This window comes from Stomoxys calcitrans, chromosome 5 (genome assembly GCF_963082655.1).
Source record: "Stomoxys calcitrans chromosome 5, idStoCalc2.1, whole genome shotgun sequence".
In the NCBI taxonomy this organism is placed as follows: Eukaryota; Metazoa; Arthropoda; class Insecta; order Diptera; family Muscidae; genus Stomoxys; species Stomoxys calcitrans.
Genome location: NC_081556.1, coordinates 20,392,549 through 20,414,194, shown reverse-complemented (window position 1 = coordinate 20,414,194; position 21,646 = coordinate 20,392,549). Strand labels below are relative to the sequence as shown.

The 21,646-nt window shown below is 35.8% G+C and overlaps 1 protein-coding gene across 32 annotated transcripts in view; it reads right to left on the bottom strand.

The window, feature by feature from the left end:
* Window positions 1-21,646, bottom strand: part of LOC106083996 (protein muscleblind) — a 913,910-nt gene that overhangs the window by 140,258 nt on the left and 752,006 nt on the right. For 31 of the 32 annotated variants that reach the window (XR_009398299.1, XR_009398300.1, XR_009398301.1 and 28 more), the window contains one exon: window positions 1,202-1,372. Coding sequence is in view for 29 of the 32 variants with exons in the window: in XM_059368557.1 (XP_059224540.1) it covers window positions 1,202-1,372 (171 nt within the window). In the remaining 3 variants the exon portion in view is untranslated. Of the gene's footprint in view, window positions 1-1,201; window positions 1,373-21,646 lie in introns of those variants that run through there. The other variant, XM_059368581.1, reaches the window with a different exon arrangement.

The following is a 21,646-nucleotide window of genomic DNA, read 5'->3' as shown; positions in this document are numbered from 1 at the left end:
CATCCATATCCATAGTTTTATCTACAATAAATAGGGGCTAGTCTGATCTAGATCATATTCTTGTCGAATGACGGTAGGCTTAATGGATGTCACTGTGTGAAATTCCAGCAAAATCCGATAATAAATGCTTTTTTTACGGGATTTAAACACTATGTCGGCACATTGGCTACAAATCTGCATATCTACATCTTTATAGTGAACAGACAGATTTTAGTCTTCTCTGGGTTATCATTGAGACCCCTAGGTCTGGCCCAGTCGTATGCCATTTCCAAGACCCTTTCGGCACTTCTGCAAAACTGATTCGTATTCTTACCTCTTAGAAGTAGTAAAATATCGTCTGTGTAGCAAACGAGTTCTAGTCCCTCCTCAGTCAGCATCCGTAATAGGTTATTTATGGTGGTCACCCAGTGGCAAAAAAAATGCCGTTCTGTGGCGTGCCTTGTGTCACCTTCTTCCTTATATTTATGTCATGGGACCCACAATTTATCCATCTGTTCCTTAGCATATGGTTTATTCAGTTTTAAGGACCCCGTCCATCCGGTACTGGTCTAATGATTGGATCAGTGTATTGGTCCGCAGTCTGTTAGAAGCACTGCGTTGATTGTGAGCTTGGTTTACCAGAAGAGGGATTTGATTTCTTCTCTTCTGGAATCACAATGGTCTAAAATTGTCTGGGCTAGGTTAGGTAAGAGTGATAGTCTATTTGCTGAACAGACTTACAAAGACTATTTTAGTCCATTGCGATGCCACGGTAGCAACAGACCAGGCCTCTATTGGGAATCTGGTCCACGAGCTCCCACCCTGGTTATCCGAGCTCGCTACTATCACTTTTATACCGGTGCGACCACAAATTGTCGAAGTGCTTCTGATTTCATGCTACCATATCCTTACCTATAATGCTATCTAATCCCCCAAAAGTATGCTTTAAAATTTCCATTTTTTTTTATTCATCTAATAGCCATCATTTGACTTTGTTTTAACGAAATACTTAAATTTCCATATTTAATTTAATGCCATTTGGACCTTAGGCTTTTTCAGGCAACACAAAATTGCCGCAAATTGTTGAAAATGCCTCACAAATACACCCCCCATCTCTTCCCTCATTTTAAATACGTAAAAGGTTTACATTTATTGCAAAAAATTCACATTAAAAATTTATAGATATAAAATAAGGTTATATATAAACGTTTTCTTGACTTACCACTGCTGGCACTTGTCCTGGTATAACTGGCTGTCCTGGTGCAATACCCATTTGTTGCATTAAAGCATTTTTCAAGGCAAGATGATTACGGCCATTTATCAATAATTGATCCTTCAAATGTTGTGGAGGATGAAAATATTTGCAAGGCGGTTTATCACGATTACAACGACCCTGTAATAGAAACAAAAGAGCATGTCAGACAGATGAAAATAGAAATAAAAACAATATATGTATACAGAACACACAAACACCTTAAGCTATAAAGTAAGTGAGAAAAAGGAATTCAGTTAATATCTTATGTGTGAATGTATATACCCATACATACATGTGTGGCATTTTATTGCTACTTCATACATATAAAACAAGTCTCCGTAATGAAATGTTTTGGGTGGGAAACTCGTCTGCAGCAGTGTTTTATTGAACAAGAGAGGAGAAAGGGGGAAAAACGACAGCATAAAATATGTTTGTCAGGACCCTAAGACTATCAATAAATTATCAGCACAGTGTCCTTGTGCCAGCGTCCCGACGAAGACGACGGCGACAATCCACACATACTAACATCAAATACCAGAAATACTGCTAAAACAGTCTTCAAGTCAGATAATATATCTTAAGGAAAACACCAGCTTTCTTTTTGTTTATGTGGCCAAAGCAACAGAATGTAAAAGAGAAATATCCCTACACACACAAACACACACACCAAATATATAAAATCAAATAAATATTATCCTTAAATAACTTTGTAGTATAAATGAAAACAAAAGAAGAAGAGGAAGACGAACAAGGCAATAGCATTGACAAAGAGCAGCAACAAATAAACACCACACCCGTGTGCTAGCAACGCTGCTGCTGTTACATTTGTCCTGCCTTGCTATTGTTGGCTTCACTGCAGCATGCCAGCAGGCAACAATGCGCGCGAGACATGCCATGAATATGTGATAATTCAGCCATCATCAAGGACCTTTTTTTTGCTTAGTTGCTGCTCTGCAGTTAGTCAGTCAGCTCAGCGTATATATTTTTACGCGGAGCAAGTAAACTGAAAGCAACAAACAACAACAACGACGACGACAATATTACTAAGGCAAGAAGTATTACTGTTGTTATTTGTCTCATGTCTTTTTTGGGAAATCGTTTTTTTTTTGGTTTTTTTTTGCAAAACTGTCAGCTCAACTACTGGGGCTTTCAGTTTAGTTTCATGGTGAATTTTCGGTTACCGCCAACGCCATTGTTCCTTTTATGCTTTCTCTCGCAAGCAGCATATTTTTGCCAACAGTTGTAAAACTGTAAGGAAATGCCATGGTAAAGGGGCCACGGGAAATGGGAAAACAGACAAAGGATATGTGTTGCAGAAGATTTCAGTTACCAAACCCCCTTAAAACATTTCCGGTTTGTTTATATCACCATTTCACAGAGTTTCGGTAACCAACAAGCTAAGTATATGAATGTGTTCCTATGTGTGTGTGTGTGTGTGTGTGAGAGCGAAAAACATACAAAAGAAGAAAAAGTTATCCTTTGAGCTTTAAGCACATAAATTATCACTTAATAAATTACATTAGTAAAGCGAAATAAACATTCATATCCTGTAACGTTAACACTGCCAACTTCAGTACCGCCCAAACATATACTCACACACACACTCACACGCACAGAGGAAAATCTGCCAACGAGTAAGAGTAAGAGTAAGACTAATACTGCATCCGACATCCGCTCATCATCAACACCTAAGCCTTAGTGGCTGCCTCTAAGGAATATAACCAATTCTCATATATACTCACACTCTCGCAAAGACAATGCACACACTCACATACACACACACACACCCATACAGACAGACACTTACATATACTGCTTACATATTATTTCATATACAATTGTAACAAATGAAAGTTAACTGCTGTTAGGAGCTGCACAATGGCCTGTTGTTGTTAATGTTTGTTTATGCGCACGTGAGTCCGTATGCGTATGTGTACGGCTATAGGAGTTTGTGTACATGTATGCAAGCGTCCGTTTAAGGATATATGTGTGTATGTCCTAATGTATAAACTAAAATAATATGAAATATATGTGAAAGCACATTTACGTATATTTTCGTATGTGATAAGAATTTTTATGAGCCAAAAGATAAATGTTTTTATTTTTTTTTATTTTTCGGTCTTTTTGTATGCTGCACAAAGGCCTTTAAATGTTTCATATTTAAATGGCGTTTGTCGTAAAATCGTTGTTTACTTAAAGCCCTATGTAAAAAAGGCAAAAAGAGTATGTTTGTGTGGATGTGCATACATATTATTTGACTTGTGAAATTCTTTTTATTAAATTTTAAAATGTTGCTATCAAAGAGCCTTTTCGGCATGGTCCTCTTCGTTATAATGGCCATTTTAGGCTTAATACAAAGTCTAAGATTTGACTAAGGCTATGTCATAAATAAAATTCCTAAATAATTTAAATAGGCAAAACATGTTAAATGCGTCATGCCTCGTCTGCCTTTCGAAATTCTGGAAGAATTAAAGGTTCGGAAAAATTATACAAAATGGTATGAATCAATATTGGGAAACGACGACAAAGCTTAAGTTAGATGAAAGTGACAATTATTGCCGGCATTATGGGGTTTTCATTTCGAAATCGGGAAAACCGAGTCCAGGGTAATTAGTCTCTTATTCTTCGTCATAGAGATTTTGAAGCCCAGAGGACTACAGACCAATTGGTCTCCCATTCTTCTTCTTAAGGACCTCAGAGACCAAAGGCATACAGACCAATTAGGCTGTTGACCTTCATCTAAAAGGCTCTGGAGAGACCACGTGACATGTATATTAAAGTCGTCTCGGTCCTTCACCGGTTTCGGTTATCCGCATGCTTTCACTAAGGGTCGGTAGGTTAAAAATGCCATTCATGATGTGATTTTCTGCATTGAAGGATATTTGGAAGAAGATGACTTCACTTTGCTGGCCTTCTTGGACACAGGAACTTTTAAAGGCTTTCTAACATTGCGAATTTGAAGTTTATATATGACCCTTAAACCAAAAAAGAATTCTCGCTCCTGGTGAATTGGGTTAATACGTTGCTGCAATCGATTGCAATCAGTAGCGGAGGGTTTTATAGAGAATTTTGTGGCCAGAGGAACCCAGCAAGAGGGTTTCTAACCCCCCTTCTATGGGTTTTGGTCATCAATGGGATTACCAGGTCCTTTCAGGAGTGGAAAATGGTGAAGGTAATTGACTTTACGGATGACGTCATCATGATGTTGGCTGGCCGTCTCTCTTCAACTGCCTGGATGGGCGAAGGCTAATGCATAAAGGACAGATTATCAAGGCATCATTAACTGAGGGCTCTAATAGTAAAATTTTGACTAGAGGAACTCTGCAAGGAAAGGTTCTATCCCCTTTTTGTGGCATTCGGTTATTAATGTGGTTCTCAAGTCCTCGAGGAGTGCTAAAAAAGTTATTTAATTGGCGAGGGTCAAATTGCTTTATGCCAAATCCCAAGTTGATTGTGCTGGTATTTTAACACCAGGGAAAGAATGCTGGGCTATTTCAGGTGGCCTGTTCATAAGGAATAGAGTAGCACCATGCTCCGTAGGCCAAGTATCTTATGGTGATTTTCGACAATAAACTATACTGACCTCCTTCTTACATCCTTTCGGTAATAGTCTCGTCCTCTCAAGATCCCGTCCTACCGACTGTCCTTAAATCGGAGTGTGTCGATCCGAAAAGCTTCGGATTAACCAAGTTTATCGACGGCAGTTCTTCTGGCCTTCACCGCCAAATCGTCTGCCCTTTTATTCCCCGTTACTCCGTTATGGCCCGGTACCCAAACGATGTGGGTGCCGGGTTTTGCACTCAAATACTGCTCGTGACCTTACCGTCCTGGTTGCTATTGCCCTTATGGCCATTTTACTGGCCATAAAGATGTTCACACCACACCACACCACTTTACGCATTCCCTGATCGCCCGGATCTTTGTCTGCAGGACCGTATTGTGGTCAAGCAGTCAAAAACAGATCTCAGTTTTTGGATTCTCAATGTAGACCCCTAGGCCCGCTCTGTCCCCTAGTTTTGATTCATTTGTGTAAAATGATCTTCCAGACTGGTGCCGCTGACAGCAGTGGCTCGCACTGGACCTCAAGTGTCGTCTCAGGTATCCGATCGGAAACCTCTTCCCTTCCTTTAGGTTTCCTATCGTCGCCTCGATTATACCTCGATGGTATGAGCTGCTCCCATCCTCCATGTATTGTCCTATCGCCTTAAGTCTCATAACCGCCACAGCAGCTATGAGACTTAAGGCGATGAGAGAATGGATTGAGGATGGGACCAGCTCATACCACCGCGATATATATAACTGCACGACAAAGATGTGGGCTGATGGCGTGACTGACTGGGTGATCTAGGTCCAGTGGCTGCATGTTTCGCGGAACAGTTGCCGGATGTTTCGCGGCACTGAGGAATCACGACCTAGGGCTGCTTATAAGTGTTGTGACTGCTCATGGCAACGTTCGATCTTTGACGTAGCGCTGGACATAGAAAAGGGGTGGACTTCAACAGTGTCTGTGTTGGTGACAAGGAAGAGTTGAAAACAATTGCCCCGCAATTTCAAGGAGAAGATACAGAACTATGGGTGAATACCTCATTCTGTGCCTGGATATCCTACAGACACTAAGCTCCCTCGTCAATCAGAACTACTGTGAGAGCCTAAAAATGCTGAAGTTCATAGGCGCGAGTAGGCCTTAAACAGACGGAAGGACGGACAGAGGAACGGTTAGGTGCATATTCAGTAAGACAGGCAGATAGACGGACAACCAAATGAATTAGCGGACAGATATTTACACGGACAAACTTACATACCTAAATCAGTTTCAAATGTTTTGACTATATACTGAACGTGGCCTCAAGTCAATATTTCATAAAATGAGAAATTTAAAACCAACCCATCCCATGATAAAGTCTACGTGTACGCAATTGTGTGGAGAAGATACAGAATTATGGATAAATACCTTTTTCTATGTTTGGATTTCTTGCAGGAACTTAGGTTAGGCTGAAAAGAGGGTGCAGATATTAATCCGACCCATGCCACTCTGGACATACACCTATGCCAGTAATAGGCTTGTTATGCGCTCTAAAAACTAAAAAGTAACCTCGAAAAAGAAAATTTTAAGTCAGGAATTCCGAGCTACTTACAAAATCCTTAATTATTTTCCACTTCCCTTAGTTGGTTCATATCTGGTATGGTGCCCCCACCTAAATACCGGTGTCTGTTAGCCGCGAAAGCCAGGTATTGGCTTAGAAAATGCAGGCACTTAGCTCCCTAGCCATTCTGAAATGCTGACTTGAGAAGCTAATTCGAATGTATACACCTTACGCAGGCGGGTGGGTAGAGGAAAGGTCTGACGTACAGACAGACAAATTATCGACTTACAATGTCGACATCAACTTACAATGTCGTGGCATGTACTGCATAGTGTTTCCCGTTATAATTTCAATCTATTCCAAATGTAATGACATAGTTTATACAACCCCAACCCCTGGCAAACTGCATAACAACACCTTCCTATTTCCCATCACAGCAGACATTGAACTATGGTGCACAAAGACCACAACTCTATGAATAATCATTTTATATATTCAAATTCCATACAAAGATCAACTGTGACATTTTGCACCATTTAACAGCTTTTTAGATATAGCTACACCAACCAACTCTAATAAAAGAAAAAAATGTCAAAGATGAAAAAATGTTGGTCATTTCTCTAGGGAATGGAAACGAGCCATGATGACTTTAGCGACGGCAAAGAAGCTGTGTGCACACGTGTGTGTGTGTGTATATGACATCAGCAAAAAGCCATAGCCATGCATGGTCTAGAATATCAAGTTTCTTGTGAACTTGTGACACATCACATTCGATTAGAAGCAATGTCATGGGTTTAGAGTGACCAGGAGACGTTTTTAGATAAAATAGTCCTAGAACTCAATTTAACTCAATATAACAGAAATTAATTTAATAATGTCTCGGAATAGTGGAAAGTAAGGTTTCTACTTTCTTTATGGTCTAAGGAGAGTCAGAGACCCCATTGAGCCCTGTTTCAGAACAAAAGCGTGCTTTACAACGTACTCAATTGTCGATGGGTATGTAGAGCACCTTAATCAATTTGACAAAGGTGTTGATGAAGATGCATGGCGTTTAAAAAATCGTGATCCACCATGCCAGTTAAAGTGTGTTGAAAACGGGATACACTTGTCTAACTTTTTTAAAAGTTCTATGCTATGCTTTGAAGAGAGAATTGTGGAAAGCAAGACTTTCTTCTCCCTTACTGAGTATGGCGTGCTCCACACCATACTCAATAGTCGTTGGGTATGTAGAACACCTTTATCAAATTGGCAAAGGTGTTTATAAAGATATATGGCGTATCAAAAATCATGATCCACATTGCCAGTTAAAGTGTTTTGAAAACAGGACATACTTGCCCAACTTTTTTAAATGTTCTTTGATATGCTATGCTTCGAAGAAAAGGCATTGAATATGACCTCGAGCTGGAATATGTTCGAAAAATCACGAAAAGATTTTAAAGATCAAAATAAAAGAGCGCAAACAGACAAACCAAATGAACCGGCCCGTCGCTGCGCTGTAGGTCAATGTGGCCGAACCACTTGCAATAACATTCAATCAATGTTCAAATGCACAAGAAAAAGAGTATGGCAATTTTGATGTGGTTGTTGTTCTTAGAAGTGATCATTAATTTGTATCGGAATGGTGGAAAGTAAGGCTTTCTTAACTCTTACTGCGCTAAGAAGAGTTAGAGGACATATTGAGCCCAGTTTCAAAACAAACTGGGCTCTACACCGTACTCTATAGTCGTTGGGTATGTAGAGCACCTATATCAATTTGACAAAGGTGTTGATGAAGATCCATAGAGTATCAGAAATCGCGATCCACCTTGCCAGTTAAAATATTTTGAAAGCAGCACACAATTGCCTAACTTTCACAAGTTCTTTGATATGTTATTCTTTGAATAAAAAGCATTGAATGTGATCTCGAGCAGGAATATGTTCCAAAAATCATGACTATAATGGAATAACTCTATTACAATATCCTTTTATGGGCTTAAGGACAATTTTTTTATATGGGAGCAATATTAAGATATAGACAAGTGTATCGTATCTTCGAATTTAAACCGTTTTTTTTTTTAACAAAACAAGTACTTTTTCCACCTATCAAAGTCAATAGATCTTCAAAAATCCTCTAAAAACAAAATCTAACTCAGCTTGCCGCTTTTCTATACCTGTTTGTGCAACTGGTCATCTTTTATCCTGCCTCTTGGACTGCCACCCCAACTCTCAGCACTGGCTAATCTATAAGAATTCGCATTTTTCCAATTTTATGCTCTGTTTTGCAACATAACAAGGGAAACTCAAAACCGACAGGCAACTAAGTGTAACCAATTCGTTTAGCGGCACTCTGTATTCCCTGAAATGCAAAAGGAAACTAAGTGGAAAAATCCCACATGCTCACTCCGCGCCAACAACAAAAAAAAAAAAAAACGAAAAAATCCTTTGACGATGGGGCAAAATGCAAGACAGCTTCCATTTACACATTCTGAGTGAACTCTGGTATGGTGTCGTTTAGATGCCACGACACTAAACATTTGCATGGCGTTCAATTGCTGGACGATATAATCTACATGACAGGACTGATGCCGCCATCGTCTCTCTTCCTATCTGCTTTAACTTCAACTTAAGCTGACATCACATGAACAACAACATAGCAAGGAGAGCAGCCAGCCAATAAGGACAACATATCTTCAATGTGGTACGACATGGTGCCATGGATGATAATAACACTTTCTTTGCATGGCAATGCCGCTGTCATCTGAAGCACATAAGAATCGTTTGAGCTAGATAATAAAGTATGAAAAAAAGGAAGTATTTTGGAGAATGACAAAAACACTGGCCATTTTTTATGTTGAGTGCTTTTTGGGGGTCCTGCGCCTTATTACTAGGATTTCAATGATATTTTTCAAAGTTGAAGATTATCATATTAAAATTACACAAACGAGTGTAGTTCCTTTCTGCATTAGTCTACAGGACTTTGATGATTGCACCCCAAACTTTTAATTATTGCAACAACAAGAAAAATTCCTGACTGCAGCTTTGAATTGAAATAGATTTTAAACTCCAGCATATTTTTTATTAAATTTTGTTATCATTGTTAATCACGATACATTTGTTTTGGTTCTAAAATAAAACTTTTTCCAAAATTACGTATCTATTATTAAGTCAAAAGGACTTTCAGGAGATTCTGTTAGGGGACTCTATTTCAAAGGTTATTTCTATAACACTTTAGAAAAATGTCTGATATAAACAAATTTGATCATATTCATCTTCCTGAGCTTACACTCAAGTTCTAGAATATAAAATTAAAAAAGAAACCTTTTTTGGAAAAAAAAGAATTGCTTTCGCTTTGTTTGGCATTATTATTCAACTAATGTCAGTCAATTTCAAAGTTAGTTTTTCCCATTCTCTTCTTTTCATTTCTTCACTTTACTTCGTTTGCTATTTTTTGCTATTGTTGCCATTGTCATGGCATTTTTCGTCCTTTTTGCTTTTTGGGTAATATATGTATTCTTGGTAGTATTTCTTTTCTTCCTACAGTTGGTTTTTTATTCTTCACAGTCATACTTTAAACTTGGTTAACACCCACAAATATATAAAAAAAACACAAGACATATGATGAAAAACTGCTTCTACACACGGCAGTAACAATTGTAAAGCATAGAATATGCACTTCAAACTAACAATGAAACGAAAGAAAATCCGAAAAAAATGGGAAAAAAGAAGTCAACAAAGGAATTGGTCTTTGAGATGATAAAATTTGTTAAACAAATTGGTTTGAGCAGTGTTAAACCCAGTGGCGTCAAATTTTTAGTGGTTTGACTTACAACTCGGGTTTTGGACAAAAGATTTATTATATTTGTAAATGGGTAGTTTCAGTTTTACCCAAAAGTCATCTAAAACTAAGCTTAATAAATTTTGTGTAAATTTAAGAACATTTTTCAAAATCCCCCTAAAAGTAGGCAATGGTTGTAAATAAAGAATAAAAAAATTTTCACTTTCCATAAGTGCCCATAAAAATCGAAAATCGAACTTTGTTAAAAAAAAATAGTTAGAATAAACTCAATGGCGCCAAGATTTTCTTGGTTTGAATTATAACTTGTGTTTTGGACAATATTTTATTTGTAAATTTATGATTCCAATATTTCCAAAAAAGTCATCCAATGCTAAGTTTAATAAATTTTGTGCAAATTTACACCGACTTATTCACAAAACTTAATGAACCTCAAAATAGGTTTATTTGACAGTTCTACAAAGGAAATCTGTCAAATAAACCTATTTCAAATCAACATAAAGTATTGTGAATAAGGCCGAAAGAATATTTTCAAAGTCCCCAAAAAGCAGGCAATGGTTGTAAGCAAATGTATACTTTCCATAGCTGCCCATGAAAATCAAAGTTAAAGTTAAGTTTATATTTATTGAGACTTTTTTTAATAATGAAAGAAAATTAGAAACATAATAAAGGCAACTTATGACTATAATGTATTATCGTAATAACATAGAAAGTTAAATCAGCACCTTGCATTGGCATAAATGGTTAAATGTATTTGCATAAATGACATTTGTATAATCGACGCCCTTGCTGCCGAGACTACTACATTTAATAGATTCATTAGTTGTGCTCTATTTCAAATCTACATAAAGTTTTGTGAATAAGATCGAAAGAAAACATTTTCAAAGTCCCCTAAAAGTAGGCAATGTTTATAAATAAACCTTAGACTAATTTTTACTTTGGATAACTGCCCATAAAAATCCAAAAAAAAAAATCTTATCTATGCTCTATCACCCGTTTCTACAAACACCCTTTACCTACTTTCCTTATGCTTATATATTGCAAAGTGAAAAAGCAAAAAACATCAGAAATCCTACAAAGATATATTAAACTTCAAAGAATTGGTTTGGTGTTGGTTAGAGTCTTCATCCTAAGCTATCTTAGCACTGGCCAAAGTGTTAAGAATTTTGCTTTTCCTGGCAATCTCCCTTTTTATTTTATTCTACCTTATCTTGTGATCAAACTATTTGGCTTGGAAAATATAGTATAGATGTAGCCAGGGGGATTTGGAGGAGTGGTCTTACTACTAGCACTGCATTTTCAACTTTGCAATTGCAACTCCAAGTAACACCTACAATAATAGTAACTGCAATAAAACTTAACGCTTGATGGGTTGTGTCTCTTGAACCAACATATCATGAATGGATGGTTGCTTGTCTGCTATGTACAAAAGTTGATTTTTTTTAATTTTCTTTTTTTATATATATTGCAACACAAGGATATAAATATAAGCAAAATGATAGATGAAATGTAAAAGAAACTAATTTTTAGATTAAATTATATTTGGAAGAGGTTACGATTATTTCTATAAATTTCATTTAAATAAACCCTAAAAGTATGCTATAAAAATTAAAAAGGAAACAGCATTTCAAGAAACTTGTAAAACCTACTACGACGAGCATAAGTGTTTTCAAAACAGAGAGCATATAATATAAAGATAGCAAGAAAGTCGTGGCTACTGCAGTCACAATAGTCCATATCGGATGAAAGATATAGATGGGAGCTTTATCTAAAACTGAACCGATTTCGATTAAATTGAGGGGCATAAATGGAGACGTCAAATCAAACACCACATGCAAATTTGTGTAAAGATCGGATCAAAATTGTGAGCACTGCAGCCATATAGGATGAAAGATACATATGGGAGCTATATGTAAAACTGAACCGATTTCGAAATTTGGCTTAGAAATTAAGACGCAAACCACTTCATGCAAAATTTTTTAAAAATCGGGCCGAAATTGTGGTTACAGCAGCCATAATATTGTATTAATCTGGACCGATTTTTTCCAAAATCTAAAGACCTTGTCGTTGGACCAACAAAACCGACCTATGCATCAGGGAAATAACTGCGACCTGTACCTTGATTACAAGAAAACATGGATGGACTGGCATAGCTAAATCGAATTAAGAAATAATTCTAAGCCGATCGGTATACTTAACAATAGGTCTAGCTCGTCAACTTCTTAGCGTTGCAAAAAAATTCACAAAGTTATAATACCCTGAAAAATTTATTTCTGTTTATTTGTTTGTTCTTCCCGTAAAGATTCAAAAATGGCAAAGCGTTTTTTTTTTAATTTTCGCAGACGGTCCCGTGGTGAAAATAGGGTATTTCTTTTTAAGAGGGAGCGGATCCTCCCTTTTAAACCTATTTTCAAAAATACCTGAACTCGGTGATACGTTGTGCCTTTCAAGCGAAATTCTATTTGCCCATTTTATAGTAACTTTAAAACAAAAAATTGGGATAGGGTCCCAGGGGGACTCCAAACTTTGGCACTCAATAGCCATTTTGTCCAAAGTAATTGTCTGTTACGCATGCCACCTAAAAATAAAGTTAGCTAGAAACACACGCACATATACAATAGAGTGTTGCGAAATAATTCAAATTCGAACAGAGTTAATGAAGGGAAATTTTTAGCAGAATCCATGGTGGTGGATACCAGAGAACTGCATTATATCGCAAATTTTGCGCACAATAGCTACTTTGGCCAAAGTAATTGTCTGTTACGCATGCGACGTAAAAATAAAGTTAGCTAGAAACACACACACATATACAATAGAGTGAAAAATGAAACGAGTCACACTATGGTTGTTGCTGTTTTATCTTCTGGATTTACTTGTCCATTATAAAAAAGAAGAAAAAAACAAGTAAAAGCGTGCTAAGTTCGGCCGGGTCGAATCTTATATACCCTCCATCATGGATTGCATTTGTAAAGTTCTTTGAATGACTTTTACCAATATGTATATGAATTGCAAAGTTATTGACCGATGTGAATCGTACTTGTCATGGCTGATAAAAAGTCGCAGAAAAACCACCTCCAAAATTTCGAGGACTTATTTTTCCCATTTAAGATCTTAAATGACCTACACTAATAAAAAGTATTTGTCCAAAACTTCAAGTGCCTAGCTTTATTCCTTCAAAAGCTTTCGTGCTTTCGACAGACAGACGAACGGACATGACTGGATCGACTTAAAATGTCATGACGATCAAGAGTATATTTACTTTATGGGATCTTAGACGCATATTTCGAGGTGTTACAAACGGAATGACGAAATTAGTATACCCCCTACTATGGTGGAGGGTATAAAAATTCTTCGATCACTGTTTCAAAACAGAAGCATGCTCTACACCGTGCTCAATACTCTTCAGGTATGTAGGGCAATTTAATCAATTTGACAAAGGTGTTGATGAAGATACATGGCGTGTCAGAAATCATGATCCACCAAGCCAGTCAATGTGTTTTGAATAATAACACACACTTGCTCGAATTTTTTAAGTTTTTTTGCCATGCTATTCTTTGAAGAGAAAGCATTGAATATCATCTCGAACTAGAAGATATTCGAAAATCACGACAGCATTAATGAAAAAAATGTCATTTGAAATAAAGTTTTGGCAAAAAAAAAAAAATCTCAAAAAATAAACAATTTTCTCTTAAATTTTGTTTGTGGCTCTGAAAATTTCCTTGCAAAGTTCCATGGTCCTTCTGAATGCTGCATCACTATTCTCCCTTTTAGTTATTTTTTTTTATTATTTATATTGCTTTGCAATATAACTAACAATGCGCATTCCAATGTTGTAACGTATGAACGAACATTTTCTCTACATGACACTTCCTATTTAAATTCTTGACATTGTAGATAATCTAACTTGAAAGTTATTTATTTCTTTTTGTTCGTTCATCGTTCGACGGAAAAAGAGCACTCACTGTACAAGGAAAAAAAATGCTTTACTTTTTGCCGAATCAAACAAAAGTCTGAGGAATAAAAATGAAGGGGCAAAAAGTAGTGCACAAAACAAAAAACAAATTAGATTTTCGCAAATATTTGTAGAGCAAGCATTTCATGGACCGAAGAAAAACTAAATGGGGGTAAAATGGCAATGTGATAAGATTTTTTTGTAAAAAGTCAACAAGAGAAAAATTTAAAAAAATATATACATAAATGAAATATTCATAGATTATAAGTTTTGAAGTAAATTTCAAGGGTCAATCAAACAATAAAAAATTTTCCAGGTATCTTATACATAAAAATTAATTTGTGTTTGTTTGTCGGTTTGTTTGAATGTTTGTTTTTGTGTTCCTTATAGACTCAAAAACGGCTGAACCGATTTTCATGAAATAATCACTGATGGTGCATAATGATCCCGTGATGAAAATAGGGTACTACATTTTTTGATATCTGAATGGGGGCGGACCCTCCCCCTTACCCTAATTTTCCGAAACGCCAGATCTCGGTGAAATTTTTTGTGCTCTCTTACAGTAACCTAAAAATAAAAATTTAGTATTAAAATTTCGGGTGGGATACCGAGGGGAGCCGCCCCTCCCCAAAATCTACCAAATATATATTTAGACCAATCATGACAATATGTGACAATATTTAGGATAAGAAAACGTATCTTATATCCAATTGGCGAACCAAATGTTAGGGAGACCACCCCAACCAAAACACCCCTAAATCGGACATATTTACCGACCATGGCAAAATGGGACTTGAATGTAAAGCATTTGCAAATATAATACGAATCTGGTATCCATATGTGGGAACAAGTTCCTGGGGATCCACCCCTTCCCCAAAACACCCCCCAAACAGGACTTATATGCTGACCAATTGCCAAGTGTTTGGGGGCCGCCTCTCCCATGAACACCCCTCAAAAAGAACAAATTAACGCACATAGCAATATGGGGCTCAAATCAAAGATCATTGGGTGTAAAGCATGAATTTGATATCAGTATTCGAGAAAAAGTGTCTATGAGGTCACCCCACACCAATAAAACGACCCAAATAGGACATATTTGCTGACTATTGCAATATGGACGTCAAATAAGAGGCATATTAGAGTAGAACACGAATCTGATATATATTATCAGGGCCGATTCACTGAGTGACCACCCAAAACACCATCCCAAACCGGTTATGAAAATATGGGGCTCAAACGAAAGGTATTTGGGAGTAGACCACGAATCTGATTTCAACATTCGGACCAACTGTCTAGGGGACGTCCGACACTCATAACAACCCGAAAATAGGACGTATTTGCTCACCATGTCTATTTGGGTCTTAAAAGAGTGAATCTTAAAATTGACAGTTTTTAAGACCCATACCCCAAGCCCGACATATTTGCTGACTTTTGCAATAAGAGGTTTAAATGTAAGGTATTTGAGATTAAAAAACGAATGTGATACCCAATGGCAATATGGGGTTCAAATATATGATATTTGAGAGTAGAGCACAATGCTGACAGATTTCCAGAGCTAAGTGTTTGGGGGACCACCCCACTTCCCAAAATATCCCTAAATCGGGCATATTTACCGACCACGTCAATGTGGAGTTTAAATGAAAGGTTTTGGGGTGAAGAGAACGAAATTGATACCGACTTTTGGGACCAATTTTCTAAAACACCTTCTCCGAAACACCCCACAAACAGGATGTTTGGGAAACATACGTTTTTTGGTGTGTGTTTCCCGAACATCCCATTATGGAACAAATTAGAGGGAAACTAACTTCTCACATTATCAATTGAGTGGTGCCCGATTCATGTCTTGCTACTCAAATGCTATATAACTCAATCAACGATCCACAATATGATTCACCTAGTGGTTACTAATCCTACGATTAGATTTCTTGAGAATTTATATAGCTCTATTCTTAGCCGAATTGAATAATCTTTGGAAGGAGTATAAACTTTTGTCATCCCCAATATCCATTAAAGTGTGATTCTTTCTGCTTATATTGTACATAAAAAACCATCCAGAAATTTGGCCAAATCTAATGCTTTTATGCGTATGTTTTGTTTTCTTATGTTAGGCACCATTAAACACAGAACAAATTCATTCCATTAACCTAATGACTTTATTTCAATTAACATGTCAACTCTCGGAGAAAAACAGGGCACATGAATTGATAAGATCAAGCATTTAGATGTCACTCCATAAAAAAGAAAACTTCAGCATGTAAAACGAATTCACAGATTTTGTTGTGATTGACGCTTTTGCAGATATGAAATGAATGGCAAACAGCACGACAGTGACAAGTCTAACATTGGCATGAGTCAAAACATCAATCAGTAAATATCCTGCTGTTTTTTCACACTAACAAGCATGAATAAATGAAAACAAATATTAAGTGAAATGAAAAAAAAATAACTAAAAGTGTTTTATTAAACATAAATGAAGACAACAATAATAAAAATAGCCAGGGGGTAAAATAATAAAAAAATTAAGCAGATCCTAATGAAAGAAGTATACAAACTTCACTTTTATTAATATCTGCTAAGCTTAGTATACAACTCTGATATTTGTTCTTATTATTCAGATTCATGACGAATCTATCTTAAAACAAATTTATCAACTTTGCATTGAAATCCATCCCAAAACGTATTCATCCACTCATTTCCATCGATTTTTGTTGATTTTCCGGCAACTTCATCACATTAACATTTATTTCATTTTTGTTCTTTAAAGACTACAGAAAAGCAATAAAAATAAAAAGATAGCCTCTATTGCTTGTCATTTCCTTTATTCTTACAAAAAAAAAAATCAATGCGCCTAAAGCATTATAAAAGGAAGCATCTAAAAATAAGTCATTATATTTTTTCACATTAATTTGTGCCAATGACCTCTGACAAAATGAATAAAAGCAATAATATCGCAAACCATAAAAATTATCAATAATGGCTTTCACTAAGCAAAACAGAAAAATTACCGCCAAAGATCTAAATCAGGACTCGTCATTTCTTCTTTAACATCAATCAGGTGTCCTAGAGAGACGGTGAATATACAACAGAACTCCTAAATGTATGCAATCTGGTGGAAAAATAAGAGACAAGACAGCAATGACAAAAGCGAGCATGGTTTTTAATGAGGAAAAGACATAAAGTGTTTTGAACAAAAATAAATGAAGTTCTCCAAGGGGCAAATGAATAAAAAATTATATATAAAACAATGCCAAATCTTTCATAGTTTTCTTAGACTCATGGTTCATGGACAGAGTCAAATCAAATCAAGACTAGTTTGGTATAATTAACATTGGGTCAGATCTTCTACTTTTGACAGCTACAAACAAATTCACTGAGTTATGATACCCTGAACCATAGAATTGTAGTAGTGTAGTAGGTTATAAAGAGACTGAAACTGAATATTTCCTAAAAGTATGCACTGAAATATGATTATTAGTGGTATTAAGAAAGCGTTTTAAACTAGAGATTTAAACATTTCATGGAATATCTACATATTTAAAATATATTGTAAAACTATATTTAAACACAAACCTGATGAAAGAAAATATTTCAATCTAGATACGTCTATATAGACATCTTTTGGTATTTACTTTCAACGAGCTATTAGCCTTTTTGACACTGACGAATCTATCAACACATCGAAGGAAAGGCTGCAGAAAACTCCTTAACAGGGCGAAAGCCACAAGGGCACAACTCGATTTTATCCGTGGAGGATACATCTTAGGCCACTAGGCCTTAGGTGGCCCGGGCACCTCTTGGCAGGCCCCTAATGTTGGTCATCTTGGCACCTTGTTCGGCCACAAATCTTCATTTTTGGTCCGACTTTCAAACTTCTTTTTTTTGCTGAATAGTGCTCACAAATCCCTAAAAAAAATCCGCTTGAATTTTGAAAATCGGAGCACAAATGAAGATTTGGCAGCCCGAAAAATTTTTCGAAATGTCAAGGTGATCCATTTTAAGAGCCCACTAAGAGGCGACTGGACCATCTAGGGCCTTGAAATTTTGCCCACGATCTCGCTAACACCCCAGTTCCAACAATTTCAAAAACAATTTCAAAGAGTTATCTCTATCCGTTCGGAAAAGCCATATTATTTCCTATTTTTTTCCGGATATCTCCTACTGTGCGACGTAGCAGATCCAGTTCTTAATATGTCAAGCGTGATAGGTGGAGAAAGGGAGCCATTCGTGGCCCAGAGACGGCAGATTAGATATTTGTGCTCTAGAGAAAAGGTTGGCATACTAACACATGTGCCCAGGGTGCCAGGGGCTTTTACACGCTAATGTGTAATAGTGTGTGTGTATTTCTCATCATTGCTCTAGAGCGAAAGGTTCAGCTCTATAAAAGGAGGCCTCTAGATCAAGCAGCGTAATAATAGCATCTAAATAGCATTGACAAAATGCAAATTTTGCCCATGAACATTCGATTAAGGAATAGGGGCAAACATATCAATGAAGCTCAGACTTATCTGGGTCAAACTAAAGAAGGATGTCGAGTGGCCTAACACAACTCACTGTCTCAAATTGCATCTTAATCGGATAATATATGAGGCTTTCATAGTCCTCAGACCTCAAATCGACAGATCAGTCTATATGGGGGCTATATCAAGATATAGTCCGATATAGCCCAACTTCGAACTTAACCTGCCTATGGACAAGAGAAGAATCTGCCCAATGTTTCAGCTCAATATATCTTTTTTAAAAGACTGTAGCGTGATTTCTACAGCTAGACGGAGGGACGGACAGGGCTAGATCGACATATCAGTCTATATGGGGACTATATCAAGTTATAGTCCGATATAGCCCATCTTCGAACTTAACCTGCCTATGAAAAAAAGAGAATCTGTGCAAAGTTTCAGCTCAATATCTCTACTTTGAAAGACTATAGCGTGATTTCAACAGAAAGAAGGACGGACACTGCTAGATCGTCTTAGAATTTTACGGCCATCAAAAATATATTTACTTTATAGGGTCGGAAATGGATATTTCGATATGTTGCAAACAGAATGACAAAATGAATATAAATGTGGCTGGGTATAAAAATGTTTAAAGGCATAATTCATATTAAAACTTTTACACAAATAAAAAATAACCTAAATGTAGGCTATAAAAAATAAAAAAAAATAGTTTTCATAAACAAGGATTTTAATAGTAAAATTTTTAATTTTATCTTAAACTAGCTATTTTTATAATAAAAACTAATAACAAAATTTAAGAAAATTGAAATAAAAGTGATTTTTTCAATTTTTATTTTTTAAATATTATCCTCTTCTTGATAGCATAACCAAAATCCTTTTAATTTATATTTATATAGAATAATTCTTTTAATTCTAATAATAATCAAAGCTGGCCTACGCAATATTAAGGTGATTGTGTTTCCTTTTCTCTTACAGCCATTTCAACAGCTGCTCCCAAAAAATTACTTTTATAATAATTACCTTTTGATAACTTTCTTTTGGGGTTAATTATATTTTTTTTTTCTTTGTTGTTGCCTTTTCATTCTTTTCAAGATTTTATTAAAACGTTTTTCTTTGGCTTTCATGTCAATGGTGTTAGACGGTGCCTTTTCACAGGCTTTTTATGGCCATCAATGGCGTGGAACAGTAAAAAGAAAAGAACACACAAGAACATAACAGTGAGAAGAGAGTGCCACAACAGCCAAATAATATCACATAAATACCTAAGTTGTTTATTTATTTAATTATCCCAAAAAGAAAGAAACAACAGCGACAACAACAATAAACTTTTTATGACTGCCAATTTTTAGTTTATGGGCAATATAAAAAAAATTGTTGAAACTCCCTAGCAAAAAAAAAGAAGAAAAAAAGAATAGACCAAAAAAAAGGTAACAACTATGCTTTCTTCGTGGCACTTGTGCATGCAACATTGCATGTTTATGGCATTTTATGAAAGTGGAGCTACAATAATTATAAAGAAATGAGGTAGTAGAAAGAAAACAAAAAAAAAACAATAATGAAATACCAAAAGCACATTAAGTAATATGGCAAAAAATAATGTAAAACATTTTAGCAGTGAATGCAGCAAAAATTACCTCTCTGCCTGGTAATAGTAGCCCTTTTTTCTATAATTTTTGATGAAATTCATATGAAATGCATGTTACTGGTAACATGGGAAACTCAAGGGAAAAAATAAAAATTTAATTGATAAAACAAGCGGCTATTTTTTTTTTTAGGTACAACCCCATGAATATACAGTAGCAGATAGGTGACTAACTGACTTGATGCCTTATAAAGAAATAAAACAAATCAATGAGTCAGAGTTTTTGCAGATAAGCAAGCGCAAACATTAGTTCTAAAAAATACAGAAAAAAAGTTTTAAATCGTATAAAAAACTAGCGGGTGACCAAATTCGTTCAAATAATGTACACACCGTTTGGTAAATTTATGAAAATCTAATTAAAGGTTTTAAACATTTTCCCATCTAGGCTACTGGGTAGATTGAGAATCTATTTTTTTTAATATTATAATTTGATTAATAAAATAAAAACCAGATCATATCAAAAAAGTACATATGCACACTTAGTTTTATGAGTCTGAAATTGTCTCCTGAAAGTATGCAAATTATTTTACACATATCCACAATAGCCCCCCAAAACATATGCTGCACCATCGTCATCATCATCATCATAGCCATCACCATCAGCTGCCGCAATGTATGCAACAAAAAATGTCCATATTAAAGTGCATCAAGAGATAAACCAAAAAAAAAAAAAAACGGCAAACAAAAAACAAGCAATTGAAGTAAGTAAAAAAAATAACTGAAATATTATTTCACTGTTGGCTTTCATTAAAGTTATGCACACAACGTATATGCATATATAGTTTTTATTATTATTTCACACCACTGAGATGAGATCATACCCAACAGCAATAGCCTACTCTAAGGGAGTGCAAATAATTCGAAGTTCACAGAGCAATGTTGTGCTTCTATAAATCGCAATAGGGAGTTGGTTGGATAAGTTTATGAAAATAAATTTAAGGAAAGAAAAAAATTTGGTCTAGTTTGACTTAAACCATCATATCGATCAAGAATATAACTAAAGGCTGGTTTTTTAGCTAATGCCTCTTTTGCAACACTGGTTTAAACAACTCACTCACGTTTCGTGTTTTGTTTCACTATGAAACATCTTCAGTTTGTCTATAATTTAACCATGCATCGAACAACGCTTCCAATTTATTGAATTTTATTATCAAAAAAAAAAAAAAAATGCCTGCTCTGTTAAGAAAGTTTATCGCGAGCTTCTACCATTTTACGACGAAGCTTATTTTTGGCTCAACAAGCAGAATTGTCAATTTTAGAGTGAAGATCAGCCTGTAGCATTGCAAGAGCTACCAATGCATCCAGAAAATGATACAGTTTGGTGCGGTTTTTGCGCTGGTGACATCATTGGACCGTACTTCTTCAAAGATGATGCGAATCGTAATGAAACTGTGATAAAGAAAATTTTCTATAGAAATAAAATTTTGACAAAATTTTCTATAGAAATACAATTTTGACAAAATTTTTAATAGAAATAAAATTTTTAAAAATTTTTCTATAAAAATAAA